We start from the raw sequence: 23,922 nt of genomic DNA on the forward strand, positions 1-23,922 counted from the left end.
TATTGTCACATTTGTACAAAGATAGCAAATGGTCCTAAAACATACACCATACTTTAAAAATGGTTACTTCCACAAGAGTGAGTAGCAGAGAGGTGAGAAGAACGTTAGCATTATATTTATATTCACTGCTGTAACTTTTGCTTTTTTCCCCCCTTTTCAGTGAGCATATTCTAATACACAGAGTGTCCCAATAAAGTCACAAAATTTTACAAATAGGTGGCCAATATGTAGAAAATATTTTGTAAATATTCTGTAAAATTTTGTAATGAGGCTCGGCGCCTGTAGCTCAAGCAGGTAGGGTGCCAGCCACATACATTGGAGCTGGCGGGTTTGAATCCAGCCTGGGCTACCAAACAACCATGACAACTATAACCAAAAAATAGTTGGGTGTTGTGGTGGGTGCCTATAGTTCCAGCTGCCTGGGAGGCTGAGGCTAGAGGATTGCTTAAGCCCAAGAGTTGGCGGCTGCTGTGAGCTGTGACACCACAGCACTCTACCCAGAGTGACAGCTTGAGAATATGTCTCAAAGAAAAAAAAATTATAATGAATATTTTGTAAATAAAGGTACATTTAGCTGTAATTTCCCATATTCCCTATGTATAATGACTTTATGGTCTACTTTTGGGACATTCTGTAATTTAAAAAAAATCTCTCTTTTTACCCCTCTCTCATGTTACAATTCTTTGAATTATACTGAAGAGAAGTTAAAAGCTCTAGAAGTCTCAGGAACACAGTCTTTTGAACACTAATCAATTAATTCATAAAAGCTGCATAAGATAAGGCCATTAATGGATAAACAGAAAAGATTTAGCATTTACCAACCCACAACATGGCCTGCTGATGTACCTCACTTTTACCAAGCCTGGCAGGCATTCCTTCTAGGCCGGCTTTTCCTGCTAGGCTGCCAGGACAGGCAGAACTTCTGAGAAACTGGCAGAGGCCATTTTCATATTTAATGTCTCAATCCCTTTAATCTGAGTGATCCAAGCAGCAAGCCTGGAGACAGGCACAGCCCATAGTGTGTGGTTCATAAATCTGCTTCCTACACAATCTACGATCAACACTTAGCCCAATATAAAGAGCTAGAAGAAACTAAAGCAAAGGAGGATCATATAGGGGAGTCCTAAGTCCTCTTCGATAGGTCCCTTCTTAACTTAAAGATCTCCAGACCTGGGGTTAGAAAATCTCTATCCAGGACAGTTAGCTGCCAAGGAGACAGGCCGTACTTATGAAGTCTGTCTGACTTTTCCCTTTTCCTTCTTCTAAGGCTTGAGTCAGCTATCTTGTAGTGGTTCCAGGTAAAACCTTTGAAAAGGAAAAAATTGGAATCTCCCTCCTCTATGATGCTGAAGATTCTTTCCACAGTAAAAAGTATTTTCAGAGCATTAAATTAATTGCTTGTTCTTTAAGGGTTAAAATCAATACGATTTGTGTTCTCTTCACCTTCTCTAAATGTTTTAGTTAAAAATCTACCAATATGGACATGATTGCAAGAGGAACTTTACCTAACAATTGCAATCAGTGTAACCTGGCTTATTGTACCCTCAATGAATCCCCAACAATGAAAAAAAAAAAAAATCTACCAATATGATTGGAAGACTGAATACAGTTACCAATTATTCCCAAACTGCTATATAGATTCAATGTAATCTCAATCAAAATCACAGGACTTTCTGTAGAAATCAACAACCTCATTCTAAATCTGAAAGACAATGGAACTAGACCCTCTAAAACAACTCTAAAAAAAAGAATAACAAATTTGCAAAGGCAATTCAATGGAGAAAGCATTTTTCAACAAATAGTGCTAAAATAATTGGACATTCCTATGTACAAAAATGAATATTGATCCATACCTCACATGATAAACACAAAATTAACTCAAAAAGGATCCCAGAGCTAAAGGATCCCAGAGCTAATTTTATAGCTAAAGCTATAAAATTTCTAGGAAAAAATATTTGTGACCTTGTCCATTAAAAAAAAAAAAAGTATAGGGCGGCGCCTGTGGCTCAGTGAGCAGGGCGCCGGCCCCATATACCAAGGGTGGAAGGTTCAAACCCAGCCCCAGCCAAACTGCAACAAAAAAATAGCTGGGCGTTGTGGCGGGCGCCTGTAGTCCCAGCTACTCGGGAGGCTGAGGCAAAAGAATCGCCTAAGCCCAGGAGTTGGAGGTTGCTGTGAGCTGTGTGACACCACGACACTCTACCGAGGGCAATAAAGTGAAACTCTGTCTATACAAAAAAAAAAAAAAAAGGAAAAAATAAATAAATAAATAAAAAAGTATAAACTGAACTTTATCAAAATTAAGAACCTCTGCTTTTCAAAACACACTGTTAAGGGAATAAAAAGACAAGTCGCAGACTGGGAGAAAAATCATATATCTGGTGAAGAACTTGTATTCGAAATATATAAACAATTCAAAATATCTAGGAATATATTTAACTAAGAATATGAAAGACCTCTATAGGGCGAACTATGAAACACTGAGGAAAGAAATCCTAGAGGATGTAAAAAGATGGAAAATGCTAACATGGATCGGCAGAATCAGCATTGTTAAAATTGCTATACCACCCAAAGTGATTTACAGAGTCAACGCAATATCCATTAAAATACCAATGTCATTTTTTGCAGATCTAGAAAAAGTAGTTCTACTTTGTATGTAGTAGTATGTAGTAGTCCATACTTTATATGGAACCAGAAAAGACCCTGAAAAGCCAATACAATCTTATGTAATAAGAACAAATTGTGGGCGGCGCCTGTGGCTCAGTCGGTAAGGCGCCGGCCCCATATACCGAGGGTGGCGGGTTCAAACCCGGCCCCAGCCAAACTGCAACCAAAAATAGCCGGGCGTTGTGGCGGGTGCCTGTAGTCCCAGCTACTCGGGAGGCTGAGGCAAGAGAATCACCTTAAGCCCAGGAGTTGGAGGTTGCTGTGAGCTGTGTGAGGCCACGGCACTCTACCGAGGGCCATAAGATGAGACTCTGTCTCTACAAAAAAAAAAAAAAAAAAAAAAGAACAAATTGAGAGGCCAGACTTCAGCTATATACTACCAGGGTATAATAACCAAAACAGCATGATACTGGCACAAAAACAGAGACATAGACCTATGGATCAGAACAGAGACCGCAGAGATGAAACTATCCTCATATTCTGCTCTTTGATAAAGCAGTCAAAAACATACACTGGGTAAAAGAATCCCTATTCATTAAATGGGCCTGGGAAAACTGGATAGCCACATGTAAAAAATTGAAACAGGAGCCGCACCTCTTACCACTCACAAAAATTAATTCATTATGGATAAAAGACTTAAACCTAAGGCATGAAACTATAAGAATTTTATAAGAAAATGTCAGAAAAACTCTATATGTCGGCCTAGGGAAAGAATTTATGAAGAAGACTCTAAAATCAATCATAGCAACAACAAAAATAAACAAATGGGACCTGATCAAATTTAAAAGTTTCTGCATAGCTAAGGACACAATAAACACAACCTATAGAATGGGAGAATATATTTGCATCCTATATATCCAAAAAAGGGCTAATAACCAGAACTACAAAGAACTCGAGCAAATTAGCAAGAAAAAAATCAAACAACCTCATTAAAAAGTAGGCAAAGACATGAACAGAAACTTTTCAAATGACGATAGTCTAATGGCCAGCAGAAAAAAATGTCAATGTCTGCAGTCAGGGAAAGGTAAATCAAACCATAATGAGGTATGTTAGAATGGCTCTTATAGGGTGGTGCCTGTGGCTCAAGGGAGTGGGGCGCTGGCCCCATGTGCTGGAGGTGGCAAGTTCAAATCCAGCCCCGGCCAAAAAAAAAAACTGCAAAAAAAAAGAATGGCTCTTCTAAAAAAATCCTTTAAAACAACAAGTGCTGGGACTATCAGTGAGACTGCAAACTAGTACAGCCTCTATGGAAAGTAGCAAAGAGATACCTCAACGAACTAAAAGTAGACCTACCATACCATTTGATCCAGAAATCCCACTACTAGATGGGAAGGAGAAAAAGACATTTTAAAACAAAGACCCTCCCACTTGAACGTTTACAGCAGCACAATTCACAACTGCAGAGGTGTGAAAACAACTCAAGTGCTCATCAATGCATGAGTGCATTAATAAAATGTGGTATATGTATACCACAGAATACTATTCAGTCATTTAAACAATGGTGATCTAGTATCTTTTTTAACAACCTGGAGGGAACTGCAGACCATTCCTCTAAGTATTGTAAGAATGGAAAAACAAACACCATAGGTACTGAGCACTAAACTGAAATTAGTTGATCAACACTTATGTGCATATATGGAAGTAAAACTCAATGGAAATCAAGTTGGTAGGGCGGGGTGTAGTTGTGTAATTCACCTAAATGGTATAATGTACAAATTCAGGGTGAAGGGAACATGTATAACTTTGACTCAAAATGTACAAAAGTGGCCATGAATGGTGGCTCAGTAAACTTAGCACTGTAATCCTAACACTCTGGGAGGCTGAAGCAGGTGGATTGCTTGGGCTCAAGAGTTTGAGACTAGACTGAGCAAGAGTGAGACTTGTCTCTACTAAAATTAGAAAAATTAGCCAGGTATTATGGACCCAGGGAGGCTGAGGTAGGAAGATTACTTGAACATAAGAGTTTGAGGTTGTCATGAATTAGGCTAATGCCTTTGCACTCTAGACTGGACAACAGAGTGAGACTCTGCTCAAACAAACAAATAAATAAAAGTATACAAAAGAAAACTATATAACCAAAATGTTATGAAATGTTTGTTTCATAACATAACCATAATGTTATGTATGTAACCCATAATATTATGAAATTTGTTTAAAAAGTATTAAAAAAAGAATTCACAACTCAATCAGAAAACAAAGTAATTTTTAAAAATAACTAAAGGATACAAATAGACATTTCATCAGATAGAAGGAAGACAAATAATCACATTAATGGATGCTCAAAAACAGGGGTCCTCAAACTTTTTAAACAGGGGGCCAGTTCACTGTCCCTCAGACAGTTGGAGGGCCGGACTAGTTAAAAAACAAAACAAACAAAAAAAAACTCTGAACAAATTCCTATGCACACTGCACATATCTTATTTTGAAGTAAAAAAACAAAATGGGAACAAATACAATCCACACCGCTTCATGTGGCCTGCGGGCCGCAGTTTGAGGACCCCTGCTCAAAAACATCAATCATTAGGGATATACAAATCAAATCCATACTGGGACATCACTATACACCGATTAGAATGGTTAAAATTTAAAAAACTTGACAATATTAAGTGCTGAAGAGAATGCATAGCAGCCCAGGTTGTGTAACAGTACAACCACTCTGAAAAATGCCCTGGTGGTTTCTTATAAAGTGAAACATATTTTCTAGAGCCTAGCATTCCATTTCTAGGTATACACATGTTTATCCAAGTGAAAGGAAAACTTATGTACATACAGAAGTCTGTGTGTGAATGTTGACAGTAGCTTTATTGGTAATTGTCAAGATCTATAAATGACCCAAATGTCTCTCTTCTAGAAAAGGGGTAAACTAAGGTATATCCATACAATGGGATAACATTTGGCAATGAAAAGGAACAAATTACGGACATAAGCAAGAAGACGGATGAATGTCAAATGTATAATGCTAAGTACCAGACTCACAAGGCTACGGACTGTATGATTCCATTCATACAACATTCTGGAAAAAGCAAAACTACTGGAACAGACATCAGAACAGTGGCTGCCAGGGATAAGTAAAGGGTAAGAAGCTGACCACAAAAGGACTTGGGAAAATTTTTTTGTCTAATGAAACTCTTCTATATTTTGATTGTGGTGGCAGTTATACAATTGTATTTGTTAAAACTCACAGAACCATACATACAAAAAGGATAAATTTTACCTATCTAAATTACAACTATTTTTAACAGCTCCAAATGAAAATAATAAAATACAAAATAAAACCAAAACCTACCACAAATATGACAAAGTTTCTACATGCCAGAAGTGAAAACCTTTTAACAGGACCATTAAAAATAAAGTCTACACGTCATACACAGATGCATATGTTTTACCACCCCTACCCTCTGATAGGTCTAGCAAAGGGCATTTTAAAGGAAACCATCTCATCCCGCATTCTTACCTTAACCATGGACTGTCTTAGGGTTGAATGAAGGCACTAATAGTACCCCACAAAGGACCTAATACCTGCAATCTATAGAGCTTGGAAAGGCCACGTAAGTTCTTTAAAACTGTAGCAATTGCCTTGCCCCTTCTTGTTCTTTCTTAGGAGAACAGGAGTTGACACAAATTCTTTAGTAATGCACACTCACCTCTGTCGTGACGGCATTTACATAGATGGGCTGGATCTTAGTACTGCAGCACTCACTCCCTTATAGAGGAAACTTAATTTGCAGAGGCAATGAAAGTAGGCCAAGGCAACAGAGCACTCTAGTTACAGGGTGGCAGCCAATCACGGGCCCCTCCCCAGGAGTCTCTCACTCTGAGGTCAGGACTCAAAAGCAGAGTCTGCTGTCAGCCTGAACCCAAAGAGACTGACTTGTTGGGCTTATTTATCCATAGCATTAACTTAAGGGTTTATGATTTGAGACCCCAAATCTATCTCTGCCAGCCTCTCTCCCCACAGTTATCACCTCGTCTGACCTAACTTTTTCCTTGCTTCTCATGAAGATGCCAGCCAACTCCAACCCAGGGCACACAGTTCAGGTATTGAAAACAAAAGCCATAATGAACCCTCCACCCCAACCTCAGACCATCATGAAACCCAACTGCCCCCACTCAAGGGACATTATAGCTTCGTTGTCTTCCCCTTCAGCCCAGGATCACAAACTTTGAAAATCCTTTGGAATTGTTTCTGATGGAGAGTTGAGGGGAATGTACCTTTTGCTCTTCCATCCATTGACACCACCTTCTTTGTCTCTGCCGTTAACAACAGCTCATAAGGGTGTTCATCCTCTCCCCTGGCTGCACTCCCCTGAACCCTGGGTCTCATGGCCAGGACCTATGAGAGAGAAACACTCAGTACATCTCATGGACAGACAAGTGGTGTTGAGCAAATTCAAAATTATTGGCTCCTTTTTCATCTGAGAGGAAGGGAGGTGGGGAAGAGAAGGTGAATAATTTAAGTGTCACATAAAGTCACAACTGCTTTTCTGCATATATATGTGAACCTTTGATTAGAATTTTCCACTTTCTTTGCCTCATTTCATTCTTTAAAAAATGATAAATAAAATCCAAAAAATGAAAAATAAATCCTTTCTTCCCTCAATTCTCCCATGCCCACAGTAGTCTATATGTTCTCTTTTCTGCAGATACTTCCCAAGCAGCTTTTAACCATGCTCTATCATAAAGGCCAGCTGTCTCCATGTTTCTTTCCTAATATGCACACATACCATTAAAAGGCTGGAATCCTTCCCACTCTTTCTTTTTTTTTGAGACAGAATCTCACACTGTCACCCTGGGTAGAATGTCATGGTATCCTACTTCGCATCAAACTCAAACTCTTGGGCTCCAGCAATCCTCTTACCTCAGCTTCCCAAGTAGCTGGGACTACAGGCATGCCTCATCTCGCCTGGCTAGTTTTTCTATTTTTAGTAGAGATGGGATGTTGCTCTTGCTCAGGCTGGTCTCAAACTCCTAAGCTCAAGCAATCCACTGGTCTCGGTCTCTCAAAGTGCTACAATCACAGGCTTGAGCCACTGCGCCAGGCCCTTCCCACTTTCTTACGTAAGAACCAAATGACTGACCCTCAATACTCGACATTTACTAGAGACCGAGTGGTCTATAAGTCTATTTCTATTTTTATGAACCTTTCTTCACAGGGCGGGGATTACAGGAAAGGATTTCCAAAAGTTGGCTTCCTACCCCATTTATGATAATACAGTTTTAAATTATTTCTGCTGATCTGTGCTCTGAAGAGTCCAGCAACTAGGAAGTTTGAATTTGAGTGAGGAAAAGCAGCTCTGTCCGCAGAAAAATCCCTAATCCATATAGCTAAGTGTCTCTGATAAAATAACTGAACCAGAATGGCCTTCTACTCCTGCCAACTCCAAGACTTTGGTCAGCTGAGGGTGTGGTGGCCTCATATAAGTCATAGTACAAGAGTAACCTAGCTTTCTCTCAAACTAAGCAGAAAACACCATGGATAAGGCTACAGCTACACTGAAAGAGCGAATCCTTGCTTCAGAGGACAATTCTGGCCCAGCTGTCCCAAGAATCCAGTGCGTTTCATAGGTAGACTAAGAATCAGCTAGAACTAGTATTAAGAATACAAGCAATTAGAAAAGCAAACCAAAGCACAAGATCTTTTTTTTTGAGCAATTTGGCTAGACAAATAACATACTGTGAACAAGGAGGTAGACCGTGGGATAAAGTCCCTGTTCCACCTAGCCAATAATGGAACCCGACAAATGCGATTCCTTGGCAAACACAGAAACTTCCTCCAACACTGATATGTCCCACAGCTCACTAGAAATGCATCTAGTTTGTGATCCATCAGGGTTTTGCTTCTTTGCAGCCGAGCTCACTATGCTATGGCATAATGAGACAAGACTTTCCTAGTCTCAAACTAAATGAGAAACTGCCGTTCCTGTTTGTTAACAAGGCTGCTACTCTAAAGGCAGCAGGATAATGTCTGTCCAAAATTCTGCTAGGCACAGCAGGAACTTCCACTTAGTACAAGCTACCTAGAAGCTAAAAGCTATTTCATTAAGATGAACCATTTGCCCCTATTACTTATTCCTGGCCTCTTCATAGGAACACAATTAAGAGAACAAAGAGGGACCATTAGGCAGTTCACACTGTGTCAACTTAATACCCATGGCTGTATAGACAGGAATTTGTGTTCTGCAGGTTTACACATCCATAGCTACCACTTATGCAGGGCCATGGAAATCTAATTCAGTGAGAGTTCTGCATACAGCTAGAGCTCTTATGTAGCCCCAGGCATGCTTCCCTGAGAGCAGGTAATTGACAACCCGGATACTCTGCCTGTAATATCCTTCCTTCTCAAGGGCTGATGACTCCCATTTGGAAAATCAGGCCCACTGGACCTGTGTTCGCTCCATGCCCAGCTCTTGTGCAGAAAAATGGGAGCACAGAATCATCAAATAACAGGGCTGAAAGGGACCCTAACGGGCACAGTCACAGCTAGAAAGCACCTGGTCCCAGCCCTTTTGTTTGTAAATGACAAACCTATTTCACAGGGAGCTCCAGAAATTTGCCAAGGTTACACAAAGAATTTACCACAGAGCCAGGGCTGTAAAACTCATTTCCTCTGTTTCTGGACCCAAATGGCCTCTTTTTTTTTGCTTTCATTTTTTTCTCCATCCAGTTGAGAACCCTTTCCCTCCTTCAGATGTCTGAGAGTCCCCTGCTCATATCCAGATAAGAAGCAAGGTGATCTTTTCTGCTTAGTGCTAACCCCTACCAGCTATGGGATTAAAATCTCACAATAAAGTAATAAACTGCTTTTCTTTGAGCTGTCCCAGCTGTCACCCAAGAAGCCCTGTGTCATAAGGGAATATAGCAATAACTGATTTTCAACAGAAAGCATTCTGCTGTTTACTAAACTACTCCTTAATCTTTTTTTCCTCTTTCCACAGGGGCTGGCAATAAATTAAAGCCAAAATACACACACACATTTTCTTGCTATATAGAAAGCAACATTTTTGCTGCAGAGAAAAGCTATGAGCAGGCACCACCTAACTGTGACCAACGGAGTGTCCAGTTAGGGTGTGAGCAGCTTTCTGGGAAGAGATGCCACAGCAGCTGCACTCTCCGTAACAGCACATCTGAACACAGGGAAGACTTACAGTCAGCCCTGATGCAGCTGGCAGCCCATATGGTGGGACAGAAACATCTAAACAGCATGTGTGTGTGCATATGTCTGAGTTTTAAAAAGCCAGATTCATGATTAGGTTATTACTCTCAAACGCCCATGCTCCAACTTCCCATAAAGGTTTCTATGGGTCATCTGACAAGGACAAACCTCAGTAATAAGGAATAAAAACACTGTGGCAGGCTCAGTGCCTATATCTCAGCAGCAAGGGCACCAGCCACATACACCAGAGCTGGCGGGTTTCAATTCAGCCCGGGCCTGTCAAACAACAATGACAACTGCAACCAAAAAATAGCTGGCATTGTGGCAGGCACCTGTGGTCCCAGCTACTTGGGAGGCTGAGGCAAGAGAATTGCTTACGCCCAAGAGTTTGAGGTTGCTGTGAGCTGTGATGCCATGGCACTCTACCCAGGGCAACATAGTGACACTCTATTTCAAAAAACAAAAACAAACAAACAAAAAAAACCACTGTGGCAGATTGTTAAATACAAAAGCCTAAGTCTGACGAACCCATTATATTCTGAGACACGAGGTTTAGAGTATTTAGAGCTTTGAGAGTATAAGATGGTGAAAGACTACAGAGCTAAAAAAAAAAAAAAAAAATTAGTGCACTTTCAGAGACAACTATCCATTCAGACTATAGCATATGAACAAAATAGGCCTAGATCTTTAAAAGGATAATGGACCGAGGCTACATCATAATCACCAGTAAATAAGCAAATTCAGGGTTCTCACCAACTTCCAAATACCAAGTATGCCAGTCTAGCTGATCCAGAATTATAGACTACTTAGAAGCAAGTTCTAGAAAATATATCTGAGACAGACTCTCCTATCTAGAAGAGTACTACAGAGATTTCTTCTTCTATTCCCCATTCCCACCTCTTGACACTGTGTTATTGCCAAATTGTATCTTGGGACAATAGAAAGTTCTGAGTATAATCCAGTATTTCTTTTCTTTTCTTTTTTTTTTTTTTGAGACAGAGTTTCACTATGTCACCCTTGGTACAGTGCTGTGGCATCACAGATCACAGTAACCTCAAACTCTTGGGCTTAAGTGATTCTCTTGCCTCAGTCTCCCAAGTAGCTAGGACTACAGGAGCCCGCCACAATGCCCAGCTATTTTGTTGTTGTTGTTGTTGTTGTAGTTGTCATTGTTGTCTGGCAAGCCCGGGCTGGGTTCAAACCCGCCAGCTCTGGTGTATGTGGCTGGCGCCCTAGTCGTTGAGCTATAGGCACTGAGCTTTCCATATTTCTTTAAGAGCCATGCTCCCATCCTTGGGCATTACAGTTTTTGTTTTGTTTTGTTTTGAGACAGAGTCTCACTGTCACTCTGGATAGAATGCCATGGCATCATAGCTCACAACAACCTCAAACTCTCGGGCTTAAGCAATTCTCTTGCCTCAGCCTCCTGAGTAGCTGGGACTACAGGCACCCACCACAACGCCCAGCTAGATTTTCTATTTTTAGTAGAGATGGAGTTTTGCTCTTGCTTAGGCTGGTGTTAAACTCCTAAGCTTAGGCTATCTGCTCGTCTCAGCCTCCCTGAGTGCTAGGATTATAGGTGTGAATCACTGCACCCAGTCCGGCATTACAAATTTTAATTCAAGTCCTTGTTAAAAAGGCAGCACAAGGCATTTACAGAGATCCAGTCCTAACTGAATATGCTCCCTATTACTAAGTTTCTCCTTGTAAAACGGTATAGGGATTTACTACATGTACTTGTTATACTAGAAATACATTACTAGAGGATACTAGAAATGTATTAATACTCATAGGCAATAGTGAGAGGCTGGAATTCTAGAGACCTTTAGTTGAGATAATGATAGTATTTTGTAATTAAGAGATAGAATGAAATAAGGACAGAATTTGTACCTAGCATAGAAATCTTCCCCTATCTCCAACACATTTTTAAAATAGCATGCTCATACATGGCATTTATACATTTTGTTAAAGTTATCCTTCTGGTTCCATGTGTTCATACTGAATTAAAGAACCTGTTTTTACTGGATGGTCCATGGCAATGCTGTAAAAAATTATTAACTATGGGGCGGCGCCTGTGGCTCAGTGAGTAGGGCGCCGGCCCCATATGCCAAGGGTGGAGGGTTCAAACCCAGCCCCGGCCAAACTGCAACAAAAACAAAAAAACAGCTGGACATTGTGGCGGGTGCCTGTAGTCCCAGCTGCTCGGGAGGCTGAGGCAGGAGAATCGCGTAAGCCCAAGAGTTAGAGGTTGCTGTGAGCCATGTGACGCCACGGCACTCTACCCGAGGGCGGTACAGTGAGACTCTGTCTCTACCAAAAAAAAAAAAAAAAAAATTATTAACTATGACTTCTAGAGATAAAGTAATGAGATAATTAACAGGTTTATATTAGTTGATTTTTAAATCAGAGAATAAGAGGGCATTGAATGGGCAGCACCTATGGCTCAGTGGGTAGGGTGCCAGCCCCATATACCGAGGGTGGCGGGTTTGAACCCAGCCTTGGCCAAACTGCAACAAAAAAATAGCTGGGCATTGTGGCAGGCACCTATAGTCCCAGCTACTCTGGAGGCTGAGGCAAAAGAATTGCCTAAGCCCAGGAGTTGGAGGTTGCTGTGAGCTGTGACACCAAGGCACTCTACTGAGGGCGATAAAGTGAGACTCTGTCTCCAAAAAAAAAAAAAAAGGGCATTGAATAAGCTACAAAATGATTATTAAAATTATATATTTTGATAAATAGTCCATAAATATATTCTCTGAATGACAAGAAGTGTTAAAGGAGAACTCTGAAGACAAAAGATCAAGGAAAACAATTTTTTTCACACAACTAAATGATGAAGTAATTTGCTCCATGATAACATTTTTTTCTTTTTGGAGACTGAATCTTGCTATGTTGTCTGGGCTAGAGTGTAGTGGCCTTATGATAGCTCACTGCAACCTGAAACTCCTGGGCCCCAGCAATTTTCCTACCTCAGCCTCCTAAGTACTTGGGACTACAGGCACATGCCACCATGTCTAGCAATTTTTCTATTTTTAGTCTCACTCTTGCTTAGGCTTGTCTCAAACTCCAATGCTCAAGCAATCCTCCTGCCTGTACTCCTAGGGTGCTAGGATTCCAGGTATGAGCCACTGTGCCTGGCTTAACATTTATTTTTTATAAGGACTATTCGAATAGCCTTCTTTAATCTTCCTGTCTGCCCATCCAACATAATTCCTATTTCTTTTCTTTTTCCCTGTTCTTCTTCTCCTATCTTCTTCTTCTTTTTTTTTTTTTTTGAGACAGAGTCTCAAGCTGTTGCCCTGGGTAGAGTGCTGTGGCGTCATAGTTCACAGCAACCTCCAACTCTTGGGCTCAAGTGATCCTCTTGCCTCACTTTTCTATTTTTAATAGAGACAGGGTCTTGCTTTTGCTCAGGCTGGTCTTGAACTCGTGAGCTCAAGCAATCCACCCACCTCGGCCTCCCAGAGTGCTAGGATTACAGGCATGAGCCACCACGCCTGACCTCATATTTCTTTTCTAACTGAGTCTTCATGACTCAATCCATGCTTATCCTGGTGTTGAGTCTTCATGTGAGTGAACAGGGAAAATGCAAAAACAGAAATAAGATGTTTGAGGGTAGTGCCTATGGCTCAGTCAGTAGAGTGCCAGCCCCATATACCAAGGGTGGTGGGTTTGAACCTGGTTATAGCCAAACTGCAACAACAACAAAAAATAGCCAGGCATTGTGGCGGGCACCTATAGTCCCAGTTCCTCGGGAGGCTGAGGCAAGAGAATTGCCTAAGCCCAGGAGTCGGAGGTTGCTGTAAGCTATGACGCCACAGCACTCTACTAAGGGCGATAAAGTGAGACTTTGTCTCAAAAAGAAAAGAAAAATAAGATGTTTGTTTGAAGATGTCTCTCTTCAATCAAGAGACAACACAAATAGAGCCGGCATGGTGGTACACGCCTGTACTTTCGGCTATTCAGGAGGCTCAGCAAGAGTTCTTCTTGAGGCCAGGAGGTTGAGGCCAGCCTGGTAACACAGGAAGACTCTGTCTCAAAAAACAAAACAAAACATGGCGGTGCCTGTGGCTCAAGGAGTAGGGCGCCGGTCCCATATGCCAGAGGTGGTGGGTTCAAACCCAGCCGCGGCCAAAAACCAAAAAAAAAAAAAACAAAAAAACAAAACAAACAAAAAAAAGACAACACAGGTATAAGATAAAAAATTAAGACTGTTCAGTTTACTAGAGCCAAGAGAAAATGTTTCAGTTTCCATGTGGTATGGTAGATTAGTAACTGGACTATCTGCTAGAGAGCTATATTAAAATTGTTTGGTTTAGTATTTGAAGGTCTTGTTCCAAATTACTGGTACACACAATACAAACTTACAATCCAAAGGGATGATAAAAATATGAGAATTCAAAGTCTTCTTTACGTACACACTAATGTACTTTCCAACAAACTCAAATGTCAAGTGATAGCAATAAACCCTCAACCCTCTACCTCGGAAGCTGTCAGGGGAAAATACTTCGTATCTATGTGGTCTTCTTCCTCTTCATCTGGTGGTGGCTTTGCTGGAGGTGGTGGACGTTCTCTCTGCAGAAGAGAAAAAAATAAATATTCTGCTATCTCTTTTTTCAAGCATCTAACTTTTTGGTTTACCCTTATCTTAGCCCTTGGAAATAAAAAAAGAACAACATAAAAAACTCCTCTGAGATGCTAAAGTCAAGGTTTAGTCTCTGAACAGATAGAAAACTCTCTGCATACATACACAATTCAATTAGCATGCTTATGGTTTTTGATGTCTATAGCAGAGATCATAAACACCTTTCATGTATATCCTAGACCACAGCAAGAAATGCTAGCACTGCATGACTGAATGACTGCCTTATTAGAAAATTTCATTCACAAATAAAACATTAGTATAGGAAAATGAGTGGCTCAATATTCACTCTACTCTAAAAAGGGGAAATACGAGTTCAAAAGAATCAACTTGTGAAATAGTTCTAACAAACCAAAGGTATTGAGAAAATGTGAGGAAAGTAATCAAGGACAAAAATATCAATTCCTAGTCAAACTTCAATCCTTGGATACAGGTTATCCCCATTTATTAGCAAATAGCTCAAAACTAATCCCATACCCTTGGTTGCCTCTTTCAGTAATAAACATTATATATCATTAATATATGAAAATCCTATTTCACCAAAGCCCATTTTAAAAAAGGAATATTGCAGTTGTCTGCCCTAGAGACTAGCAAGCTTTTTCTTAAAAGGCCATAGAGTATTCAAAATAATTTAGGCTGGGCGGCGCCTGTGGCTCAAAGGATTAGGGCGCTGGCCCCATATACTGGAGATGGTGGGCTCAAACCCAGCCCCGGCCAAAAAATAAAAAAATAATAATAATAATTTAGGCTTTGTAGTCAACTCTGCTATTATAGAACAAAAGTAGCCACAGGTAATACATAAATGAATGAATGTGACTATGTTCCCAAAAACCCTATTTATAAAAATAGCTCCTGGGCTATAGTTTGTCAACCCCTGCCCCAGAGCAAGAAACTCACTGAAAAGGATACATGTGCTAGTTAGATAATAGCTAAACAATTCCAGGAATACACAGAATGAGGTTGGAGAAGAAAACCTGCTAAAAGCTGAAGAGTGATTTGCCGTTATACCTGTAATACCTTTACCATCATTTATACTCTGAAGCCCTGGTCATGCTTGATAATCAGTGCTCCTACTAAAGGCAGTGGGGAAACAGAAACAGGATTTGATCTGCAGGCTCATTCCCTGGCTTGTAGGTGAGTTTACCATACTGCTAAAACAGGGTACTTCAGAAAGCCAGGACGGGGTGAATTTTGAGTTATGAAAGAACCTAGACAAATCTACAAAGAAAAAGATGTTTCAGGAGCTACCTGTGTTAGCATTTTAGTATCTTTAGCAAGATCTCTCTCTTAAAGCATGCTTCACTGCTGAGTATTCTATCTTGATAAATTGGTCATTCCTACAGTCCCCAGAATCAGATGGATGCCCAATGGCAACGGCTTGAACACAGGTCCGTGAGTTCAAACTCACCAGGGACACTGGCAGAAAACAGAAGTACCAATAAGCCTCTTCATTTCTAGGTATAAAAACTTTAGACTAGGGGACTGGAAGTACAGAGCTGATTCAGAAACTAAGATGTAGAACACAGTTAATTACCAAGGACTAGGAAGATAGTACAACCACAACGTATGCAAGTAAAAATGGCAAAGCATGCACCCCAAGATGCATCAGTTTCTACTTAGTGGGACTGTAGGAGGCTGATTCCTAGAGTGGGAAGATCAAAATGAGACTTGTGTAAATCTGGGTTACTCTCAGCTTCCTTCAGTAACTGTGTGCTTTTTGCAAAGACTCCAGCTCCCCCTAATGGACACCACCTGTAAATACCCAGTAGAGCAAAGCCTCCACAGCTAAATTTGCTTAAATCTAGCCCTGAAAGATTTAAGTGATGAAAACGAACTCTGTCTATAGAACCATTATGCCAGTGGTGCTTGGCATAATGTGTACTTGCTTTCAGTATTCAAGAGAAGTTTCGTCATAGTGCTTAATACCCACTCTGGTGGGCTACTGATGGACTGTAGGCCTTTCCAAGATCTACATTAACTTTTGGGACAATTTTCGGGCAGAGCAGGGCAGGATAAGGAGCCTCACAAGAAAGAATACTCCAAGAATCCTCAGGCCACTCCCAGGGCATACCTAAAAAGACCAAGAAATACTTAACAGCCAACAGATGATCAAAATGATCATATATCACATTCAGACAGAAGGGAAAGGCCAGCTTCTCCAGGAAGAAATAACATGCACATGAAAATATGTCCCAAGATGGGATTAGCATTGAGATTTTGTCAGAACAATGGACAGTTTAGCCAACTGACAGTGCATAAAACCGCAGATGATCGTGCCTGGCACTGCAGGAAGGAAGGTCAGTGGGATCAGTGATGCAGGACTAGACTCACAGCATAACCCTGGGGTAGAAGGAAGGGGAGGAGTCTTGAGGACAGCATGTAGACTGGAAGTAAAAGTGACTACAGATGGTCTGAACTTTCAAAGGTTTGCCTTATGATTTTTCAACTTTACAGTGGTGCAAAGTGATATACATTCAACAGAAAACATACTCCCAGTGCCCACACAACCATTCTGTTTTTCATTTTCAGTACAGTATTCAATAAAACATATAAGACAATAAATACTTCATTATAAAACAGGCTTTGTGTCAGATAATTTTGCCTAACTGTAGGCTAATGTTAAGTGTTTTGAGCACATTTAAGGAAGCACATTAAATGTATTTTTATTAGGATATTTCCCACTTAATTATGGGTTTAGTGGGATGTAACTTCATCATAAGTTGAGAACATCTGTACTAGAGAAAGATATAGTAAGATGGGAAGGTGTATTTTTTTTTTTTTTTTTTTGAGACAGAGTCTCATTTTGTCACCCTTGGTAGAGCGCCATGGCATCATAGCTCACAGCAATATCAAACTCCTAGGCTTAAGCAATTCTCTTGCTTCAGCCTCCTGAGTAGCTGGGACTCTAGGAGCCGGCCACAATGCCTGGGTCTCACTCTGCCTCAGGCTGGTCCCGAACCTGTGAGCTCAGGCCCGCCTCAGCTTCCCCAGTGCTGGGATTACAGGCATGAGCCACTGTGCCTGACCTGGAAAGTGTACTTTAAGAAGGAAAGACTCAGAATCGTTCTCATCCTATTATCTTAATGGCCAGAGGTGTTATTAATGGATAAAATAGGAACACTGGACACTTAATAAATACAATATCTGATTAAGCCTTGCTACAACTTTGCTGAATAAAGAACCTGCCCAAATCCAAATGGAGAATTCCTTGAGAGCAAATGGAAGGTGAGTGTATACTTGGAGTAGACAGGAAATCATTTTAGTGAGCATCTTCTTTCCAGAATGAAAAAAGATGACACATAGCTGAGCCCTGTGAGGTAGAGAAGCTGGCCCCAGGCTTTGACATAGGAGCAGCACCAGAGTCGTACTGCTCTCCCCAGTGCTCCCCACAGCACAGACAACAGCCAGCACAGCCTCCTGGAGGTTCAGGGCCCAGGCCACATACAGGCCTCACTCCAGCAGTTTTCACTCCTGCCGCCTCAGCCTCTTTGTTCACGGAGTCTCGGTCAGATGATCGCCCACTGGCCATGCTGTCCAAGGAATGGCAGGAGACAGCGTTGTACAGCACCTCATAGGGTCCCTCTTCTTCAGTATTTGTGTCAAAATCAATAATCAGTTCAGTCACTGCTTTCTCCAGATCACCTGAAGGGGAGGTTGGAGGGGAACAGAGTAAATAAAAGGGGAGCACATCTCGGGTTCCAATCACTGCAGCAACCCAAAGCCTCTTCAGTCACCTGAACTCTTACACTAACCCAGAGCAAGAAAATGATTATTTTCCTCTACTGATGGGGAGAAATATAGAGTTTCAGCTATTCTTTATACCCCGAGATCTTAATTCCTCACAAGCCCTAGATTATTTAAATTAAGATTTTTCCAGTCTGCCTAAGAATATTCAACTGTTTTCAAGCTAAGCTCCCCTTTACAGGCAGAAAAGAGTTACCGTACCCTGACACTTCTGTGATATGGAGTCCATACTGGTGATGAGAGATGACTGGGGTATGGAAGTTTTATCCACCTCTTTTGCACGTCTTTTCCCAGTCATATGATCTACATGGAAAGATTTTTTAAAAAGCAGTACCAATACAAAAGCTTAGCTTCAGTTAGTGCATCCCCTGGTCACCCAGACAGAGAGATGGACTGATACCTTCAATTAGTGCTGCTATCTGCTGGCTCTTTTGAGAAGGCAGCTCCCGGACAGTGTCTAAAGCAGTCAGTCCACGATTATCTTTTATGTTGACATCAATTCCTAGAAAGGCACACCAGGTGGACCAGGGGAGTAAGCATTTTTAAGCCAGCCACAAAGAAGGTCAAATTCAAGGATACCCAAGGCTCCTGGCAGCATGACCAACATTTTTCATCCAAAGCCATTTAATCCAGCTATTCAAGAATTGACACATTTGTCATCAACCAGTAGACACACACATACACTAGGTTCAAATGCAGCCAGCAAAAATCCTCCTCAGGGGAGGTCAGGGAGAAAACAATCCCAACCCTGGCATGCTGTGTAGACAAGAGTGCTGCCGACCTCTCACCTGCAGCCAGCAGGATTTGCACCACATCAGTCTTGCCAAACAAAGCAGCTTCATGCAAAGCACTGCCCATCTCCGTCTGGAAAGCAAACGAGAGCCCAGAGCAGGATGTCATCAGAACAGTTTGGTGTGGCTTCACATGACAAACAGGACAGAGACAAGGGACACACAAAAAATAAACCACAGAAAGCCCTCTATCATTATCTTTCCAACTTTTCTTGTACAGATTCTAAAACTACAATTATGGCCCATACATCAAGGCTGTTTGCATGTTTGTATGCCACCAGCAGGCCACAAATGAGTAACTACACAGTTATTCCTGGAGCTACCTATTGGTCAAACTCAAAACTACCTTCCTGGATAGAGTAACTAATGGGAAGTAGTACAAGGCAAGTACAAGGGAAGAAAAATGGCTTCGTATCAAATGTTCTTTGGCCAAGGCAAGGCCTAAGGAATCATCTATCTGAATAAGGAAGGTTAACAATGAAGGGAAGTGCTAAGTCTTCTGTTGGCAGTATCAGGTTGATAAGAGGCTGAAGGCGTTAAACGGTGGCAATGGGAACACACATATATAGGAAAATAATGAAACTTTTCTAATCTTGAGGTAGTCCACAAGCACATCTTTACAGGGTATTTCAGGTGTAATACCCTGAAAAGAAAAAAAAAAAGTAGTAGACTCACTTGAAGAGTTCATTTGTCCTTAAAGTTTCACATTAAAACAAGTCAACAAATGGAGGCAAGTGAAACATAATATGAAATGTGCTAAATAAAGAACACAGCCCAGCAGCATGGTACTTGTGTCTTTTCTAAAACGACTAAGCCCCTTGAAGCCTGGGAGGAGATTCTGGTCCCCCTCCTGCTACCTGGTAGTTGCTGTCCATGCCAGCATCAAGGAGGACCTGGACCACGGCTTTGTGTCCGTTCCTTGCTGCCAAGTGCAGGGGGGTGTGCTTCTTAGTGTTGCAGCTCAAGAGGTTGGGGTGTGCATTGAGAAGCATCTTCACCACTTCCAGTCGCCCATAAAGCGCTGCCAGGTCCAGAGGTGTCTCGAATTTGTTGTTGCGCATGGTAGGGTCAGTTAGCTCCTCTAAGAGCACCTTCACCACCTCTGTGTGGCCATACTGTGCTGCACAATGCAGGGCCGTCTCGTTGTCATTGTTCTAAAGGGTTAACAAGTAGATCACATCAAAAAGGTAACTGACTGACTGGCACCTGACTTGGACAATCAGAATAAAACCACTGAAATTCAAATGAAAAAATAGCAGCAATACTTGTTAAGAGTCAGGATCAAGGCGTACTCCCCTGCATAGCAGCCTGACTGCTCCAATCAGCCAAATGTTCACCCAGTAACTCCCTTATGTGCCACCAAGGATTACAAGGAGAGCAAAGTCTAGCACAGATGAACACCAATAATATCACTGCCAGGTCAGGCGCAGTGGCTCACACCTGTAATCCTAGCACTCTGGGAGGCAAGGTGGGTGAATTGCTTGAGCTCAGGAATTGGAGACCAGCCTGAGCAAAAGCAAGACCCTACCTTTACTAACAACAGAAAAACTAGCCAGGCATTGTGTGCCTGTTGTCCCAGCTACTTGGGAGGCTGAGGCAAGAGGATCATTTGAACCCAAGAGTTTGAAGTTGTAGTGAGCTATGATGCCACAGCACTCTACTGAGGGAGACAAAGTAAGACTCTATCTCCAAAAAAAAAAAAAAAATCATCACTGCTACTGTTTCATTTTAAACTTCAACTGGTTTTTCAACAATTTATACTTATTCAATTCTGTGGTTCTCATTCTGGATTTGTCAACCATCCATTGCCTCACACATAAGTTTTTTATTAAAAAGCTTGTCATCTGTGTAGTTTCTTGCATGCAAATCAATCAGCCAACAATAAATGTAGCAGCAGAGCAGAGCACCAAAAAACACTCTCAAGTATCAGCCAAAAAGTCGTTTCTGGGGAGGGATGCCACAGGGGCACATGGTTCTCTGCACTGCACCGTGCTGACCCCAGGAGCCTGTACCAATCAGGGTGCGCAGTGTCTACTTCATTAAAACAGCAGCCAGCTGGGGGAACAGTTTCTCATGTAAGAAAGATGCAATCAGATGCTGGAGTGTTTTGAATGAGAGGTGCAAAATATTCAAACGTAACACTGTCATCAGTTCAAACTCATAACCCATAGTCCTGTAATGCCAATTTTGTTTCAAAGTAAAGATAGAATCTGAAATAAAATGAGAGAACTTTGGGATTTTTCAATCATCAGAAGCAAAATGTTAGTCATTTCAATTGTGCTCTTTCTTTTACTACTATTGACAATGTATAATTAGAGCAGAAAAAAATTATTTTCATGACCTCTCCCTTCTGAGAAGCACTAATGAAAATAATTCTCCCACAAGATTTTGAGATTCTTGAATTTATCCAGGAGGCTTTTGTTACAATACTTTTGGGACACAAAGCTTAAGAGAAGGTTTGTCCATTGAGTCAATATTGTGCACCTTTCAGTGGTCAAAAGGTACAAATTAAATGTTTCTACAATTGCTTTAATTCTATTAATAACATTAAAAGTAATGGATTAGGAGTTACCCAAACATGCATGCAATTCCATCTGCTTTTGATCTGGCATTTGACTGCATCATTTTTTCCAGCTACACCAAGTGTACCAGAAAGATCCAGAGCTGTTGGGAGGAAGGCCCCAAAAGGCCAGAATGGTGGCAAAAAATTTTTTTAAATGAAATAAGGACAGAAGGAGGTGGTAGCAGGAGTCCCATGCAAAGATAAACACACAGAGATAAACAGAAGATGCAGAGGAAGCTGCTCTGAGCTCAAACACAGCTCAAGAAGATCAGCTGCCAAGAAGTGCAGACAGCCTTCACTGGCCATAGAACCCAGCCTGTCAGCAGCCGCCTCCCCCATGATACAACTGGGCCCCAGAAGCAAGTTCCACATCAACCTAAAAGTCTGGAGGAAAGGCAAACACAGGGCAGAAAGCAAATCCTTGAGGTTCCCTGTGTCAAATAAACCTTATAGGCCAATCATTTAGAATGTTCATTTCCTATTAAACCATGGCATGAGTTCCCTGAGTAAACTTAGTCACTTCACTTTCTCATGATGAAAGGACAGTTACATCAACAAAAGCTCACAGGATCTTTCTATAAAGTGATTTAGGGGCTGGGTGGCAACCAGAACAAGTTTTAAGAGGATTCTCCAGATTTTACATCTCAAGATTCGAGTGACAGCAAGAGTCAAGAAAGTCAGCTTAGTTTTATTAAAACTCCAATCCAAAAAACCCTTCATTTACTCTAAAGCAAATACTACTGTCTCTTTTATATTCAAGTTGTCTCCCCAAAACCAGAATAATTTGCCTTTGTATGCCGTTATGTAAAACTAGTTAGCAAAAACAAGAGGCCAGACATGGTAGCTCACACCCATAATCCCAGTACTTCGGGAGGCCAAGGCAGGAGGATTGATTGAGGCCAGGACAACATAGCAAGACTTTGTCTCTACAAAAAAGAACAAACAAACAAAAAAATTAAGTGGGTAGGGTGGCACATGCCTATAATCTCCACTTCTTTTTGCCAGAATGAAGCAGCTGCCACAAAGCTACCCTGGTTAAGGCAAGGTCTTGACTACTATTGGCAAATTTCCTGTCTCATGTTATAAATGGTCTAACCACATCTATAAAGTTATGCTCATATTCACAGTGTAGGGAGCACATTACTTAGGCTTTAGTCTTGCCAGACATAGTCTGGTAACAATAATGCTCATTTAATGTCTGTGGTGACCACATCTCTCTACCACTGAACATAGGCCAATACAACAAGCTCTTATTACTATTTCTCCTTTGAGCCTGACAACTATCAGGGCAGAAATTACTAGTGGTTCATTTGGGAATTACATAGGACATGGGGGCTTAAAGTAACTATTAGGAGGTCTAACCCAGATTTGCCTCAGAGTGTAAGGCCCGCCCAGAAAACCATTACTAAATGTTGATTTATGGACCCACAAGAAAGAGAAGTATTCTAAGGAGAAGCATAGACTGCTTATCATTTGGAATCCTTTACTTTCACACCTTTCATATCATATTACACGTGTTCACAATACCTTAAGAGTTCTCAGAATCATATTTCTATGAGTCTGGACTGAGGAAGGAGACTGAGATAAAATACCCAGTTTCTCCCTAAAGTCTTTGAACAAACTCGCCATTCATTTCCATCCTGCAATCCACTTAATTTTTCCTCTAGTTACTACTTTTAAGTAGGGATCCCTACACATACCCTAAAACTCTAAAGACTCCATTCAATGTATAAACCCATTATACTATATATGCATAAAATACAAGCAGTAGAAAACTGTACAGAAACATCTGCACAGCTTTTCTCTTCTTGGAACTACTTTAGGACCATCACCTCCTAGTACTTAGATTATAGCACAACTGTACACTGATTCATTGTGGACAGATGCCTAAGTTAGAGAGACCTAGCCTACAACTCTCTGCAGCAACAAAGGTGCATGTTCTACATATCATAATTGAAAAGAAAGGAAAAACTGGGGATTGAAATAACATAGGAGAAACGTAAGAAATGAGTCTACCATGTGGAAGAAGAGTTAGATTTACCCTATAATGTTCTGGAATGCAGAACTCTTGACCAAAACATTACCGGTTTAGGAAGAAAGATGTCAACCAAACTTAAGAAACTGGCTACCAAGTGGTAGTGAACTTTGTTATTAGGAAAAACAAATGAATAAAATAAGGAATAAATGGCCTCACTTTCAGGCAATAGAGGGGAAAAGCTTCCTGCTTTGGGTGGAAAGTTGGCCTAGAGCAGTGGTTCTCAAGCTTGATCATTTCATTATCAAGAAGGAGATAAACTGACATCATGTGTTGTGCTATGAGCATGACAAAGGACATAACATCACTTCTGTGGCATTTCTGGCAAAA

General features: G+C 41.1%; 1 protein-coding gene across 10 annotated transcripts in view; it reads right to left on the bottom strand.

The window, feature by feature from the left end:
- The window catches only part of ANKS1A (ankyrin repeat and sterile alpha motif domain containing 1A), a 230,548-nt gene that overhangs the window by 99,913 nt on the left and 106,713 nt on the right, over positions 1-23,922 (bottom strand). For all 10 annotated transcript variants that reach the window (XM_053603237.1, XM_053603236.1, XM_053603231.1 and 7 more), the window contains 7 exons: positions 19,852-20,148; positions 18,992-19,067; positions 18,604-18,705; positions 18,405-18,506; positions 17,905-18,101; positions 14,300-14,392; positions 6,880-7,000 (listed from right to left, as the gene is read on the bottom strand). In XM_053603237.1, the coding sequence (XP_053459212.1) occupies positions 6,880-7,000; positions 14,300-14,392; positions 17,905-18,101; positions 18,405-18,506; positions 18,604-18,705; positions 18,992-19,067; positions 19,852-20,148 (988 nt within the window). The remainder of the gene's footprint in view (positions 1-6,879; positions 7,001-14,299; positions 14,393-17,904; positions 18,102-18,404; positions 18,507-18,603; positions 18,706-18,991; positions 19,068-19,851; positions 20,149-23,922) is intronic.

The sequence above is a fragment of the Nycticebus coucang genome, chromosome 9 (genome assembly GCF_027406575.1).
Source record: "Nycticebus coucang isolate mNycCou1 chromosome 9, mNycCou1.pri, whole genome shotgun sequence".
NCBI lineage: Eukaryota > Metazoa > Chordata > Mammalia > Primates > Lorisidae > Nycticebus > Nycticebus coucang.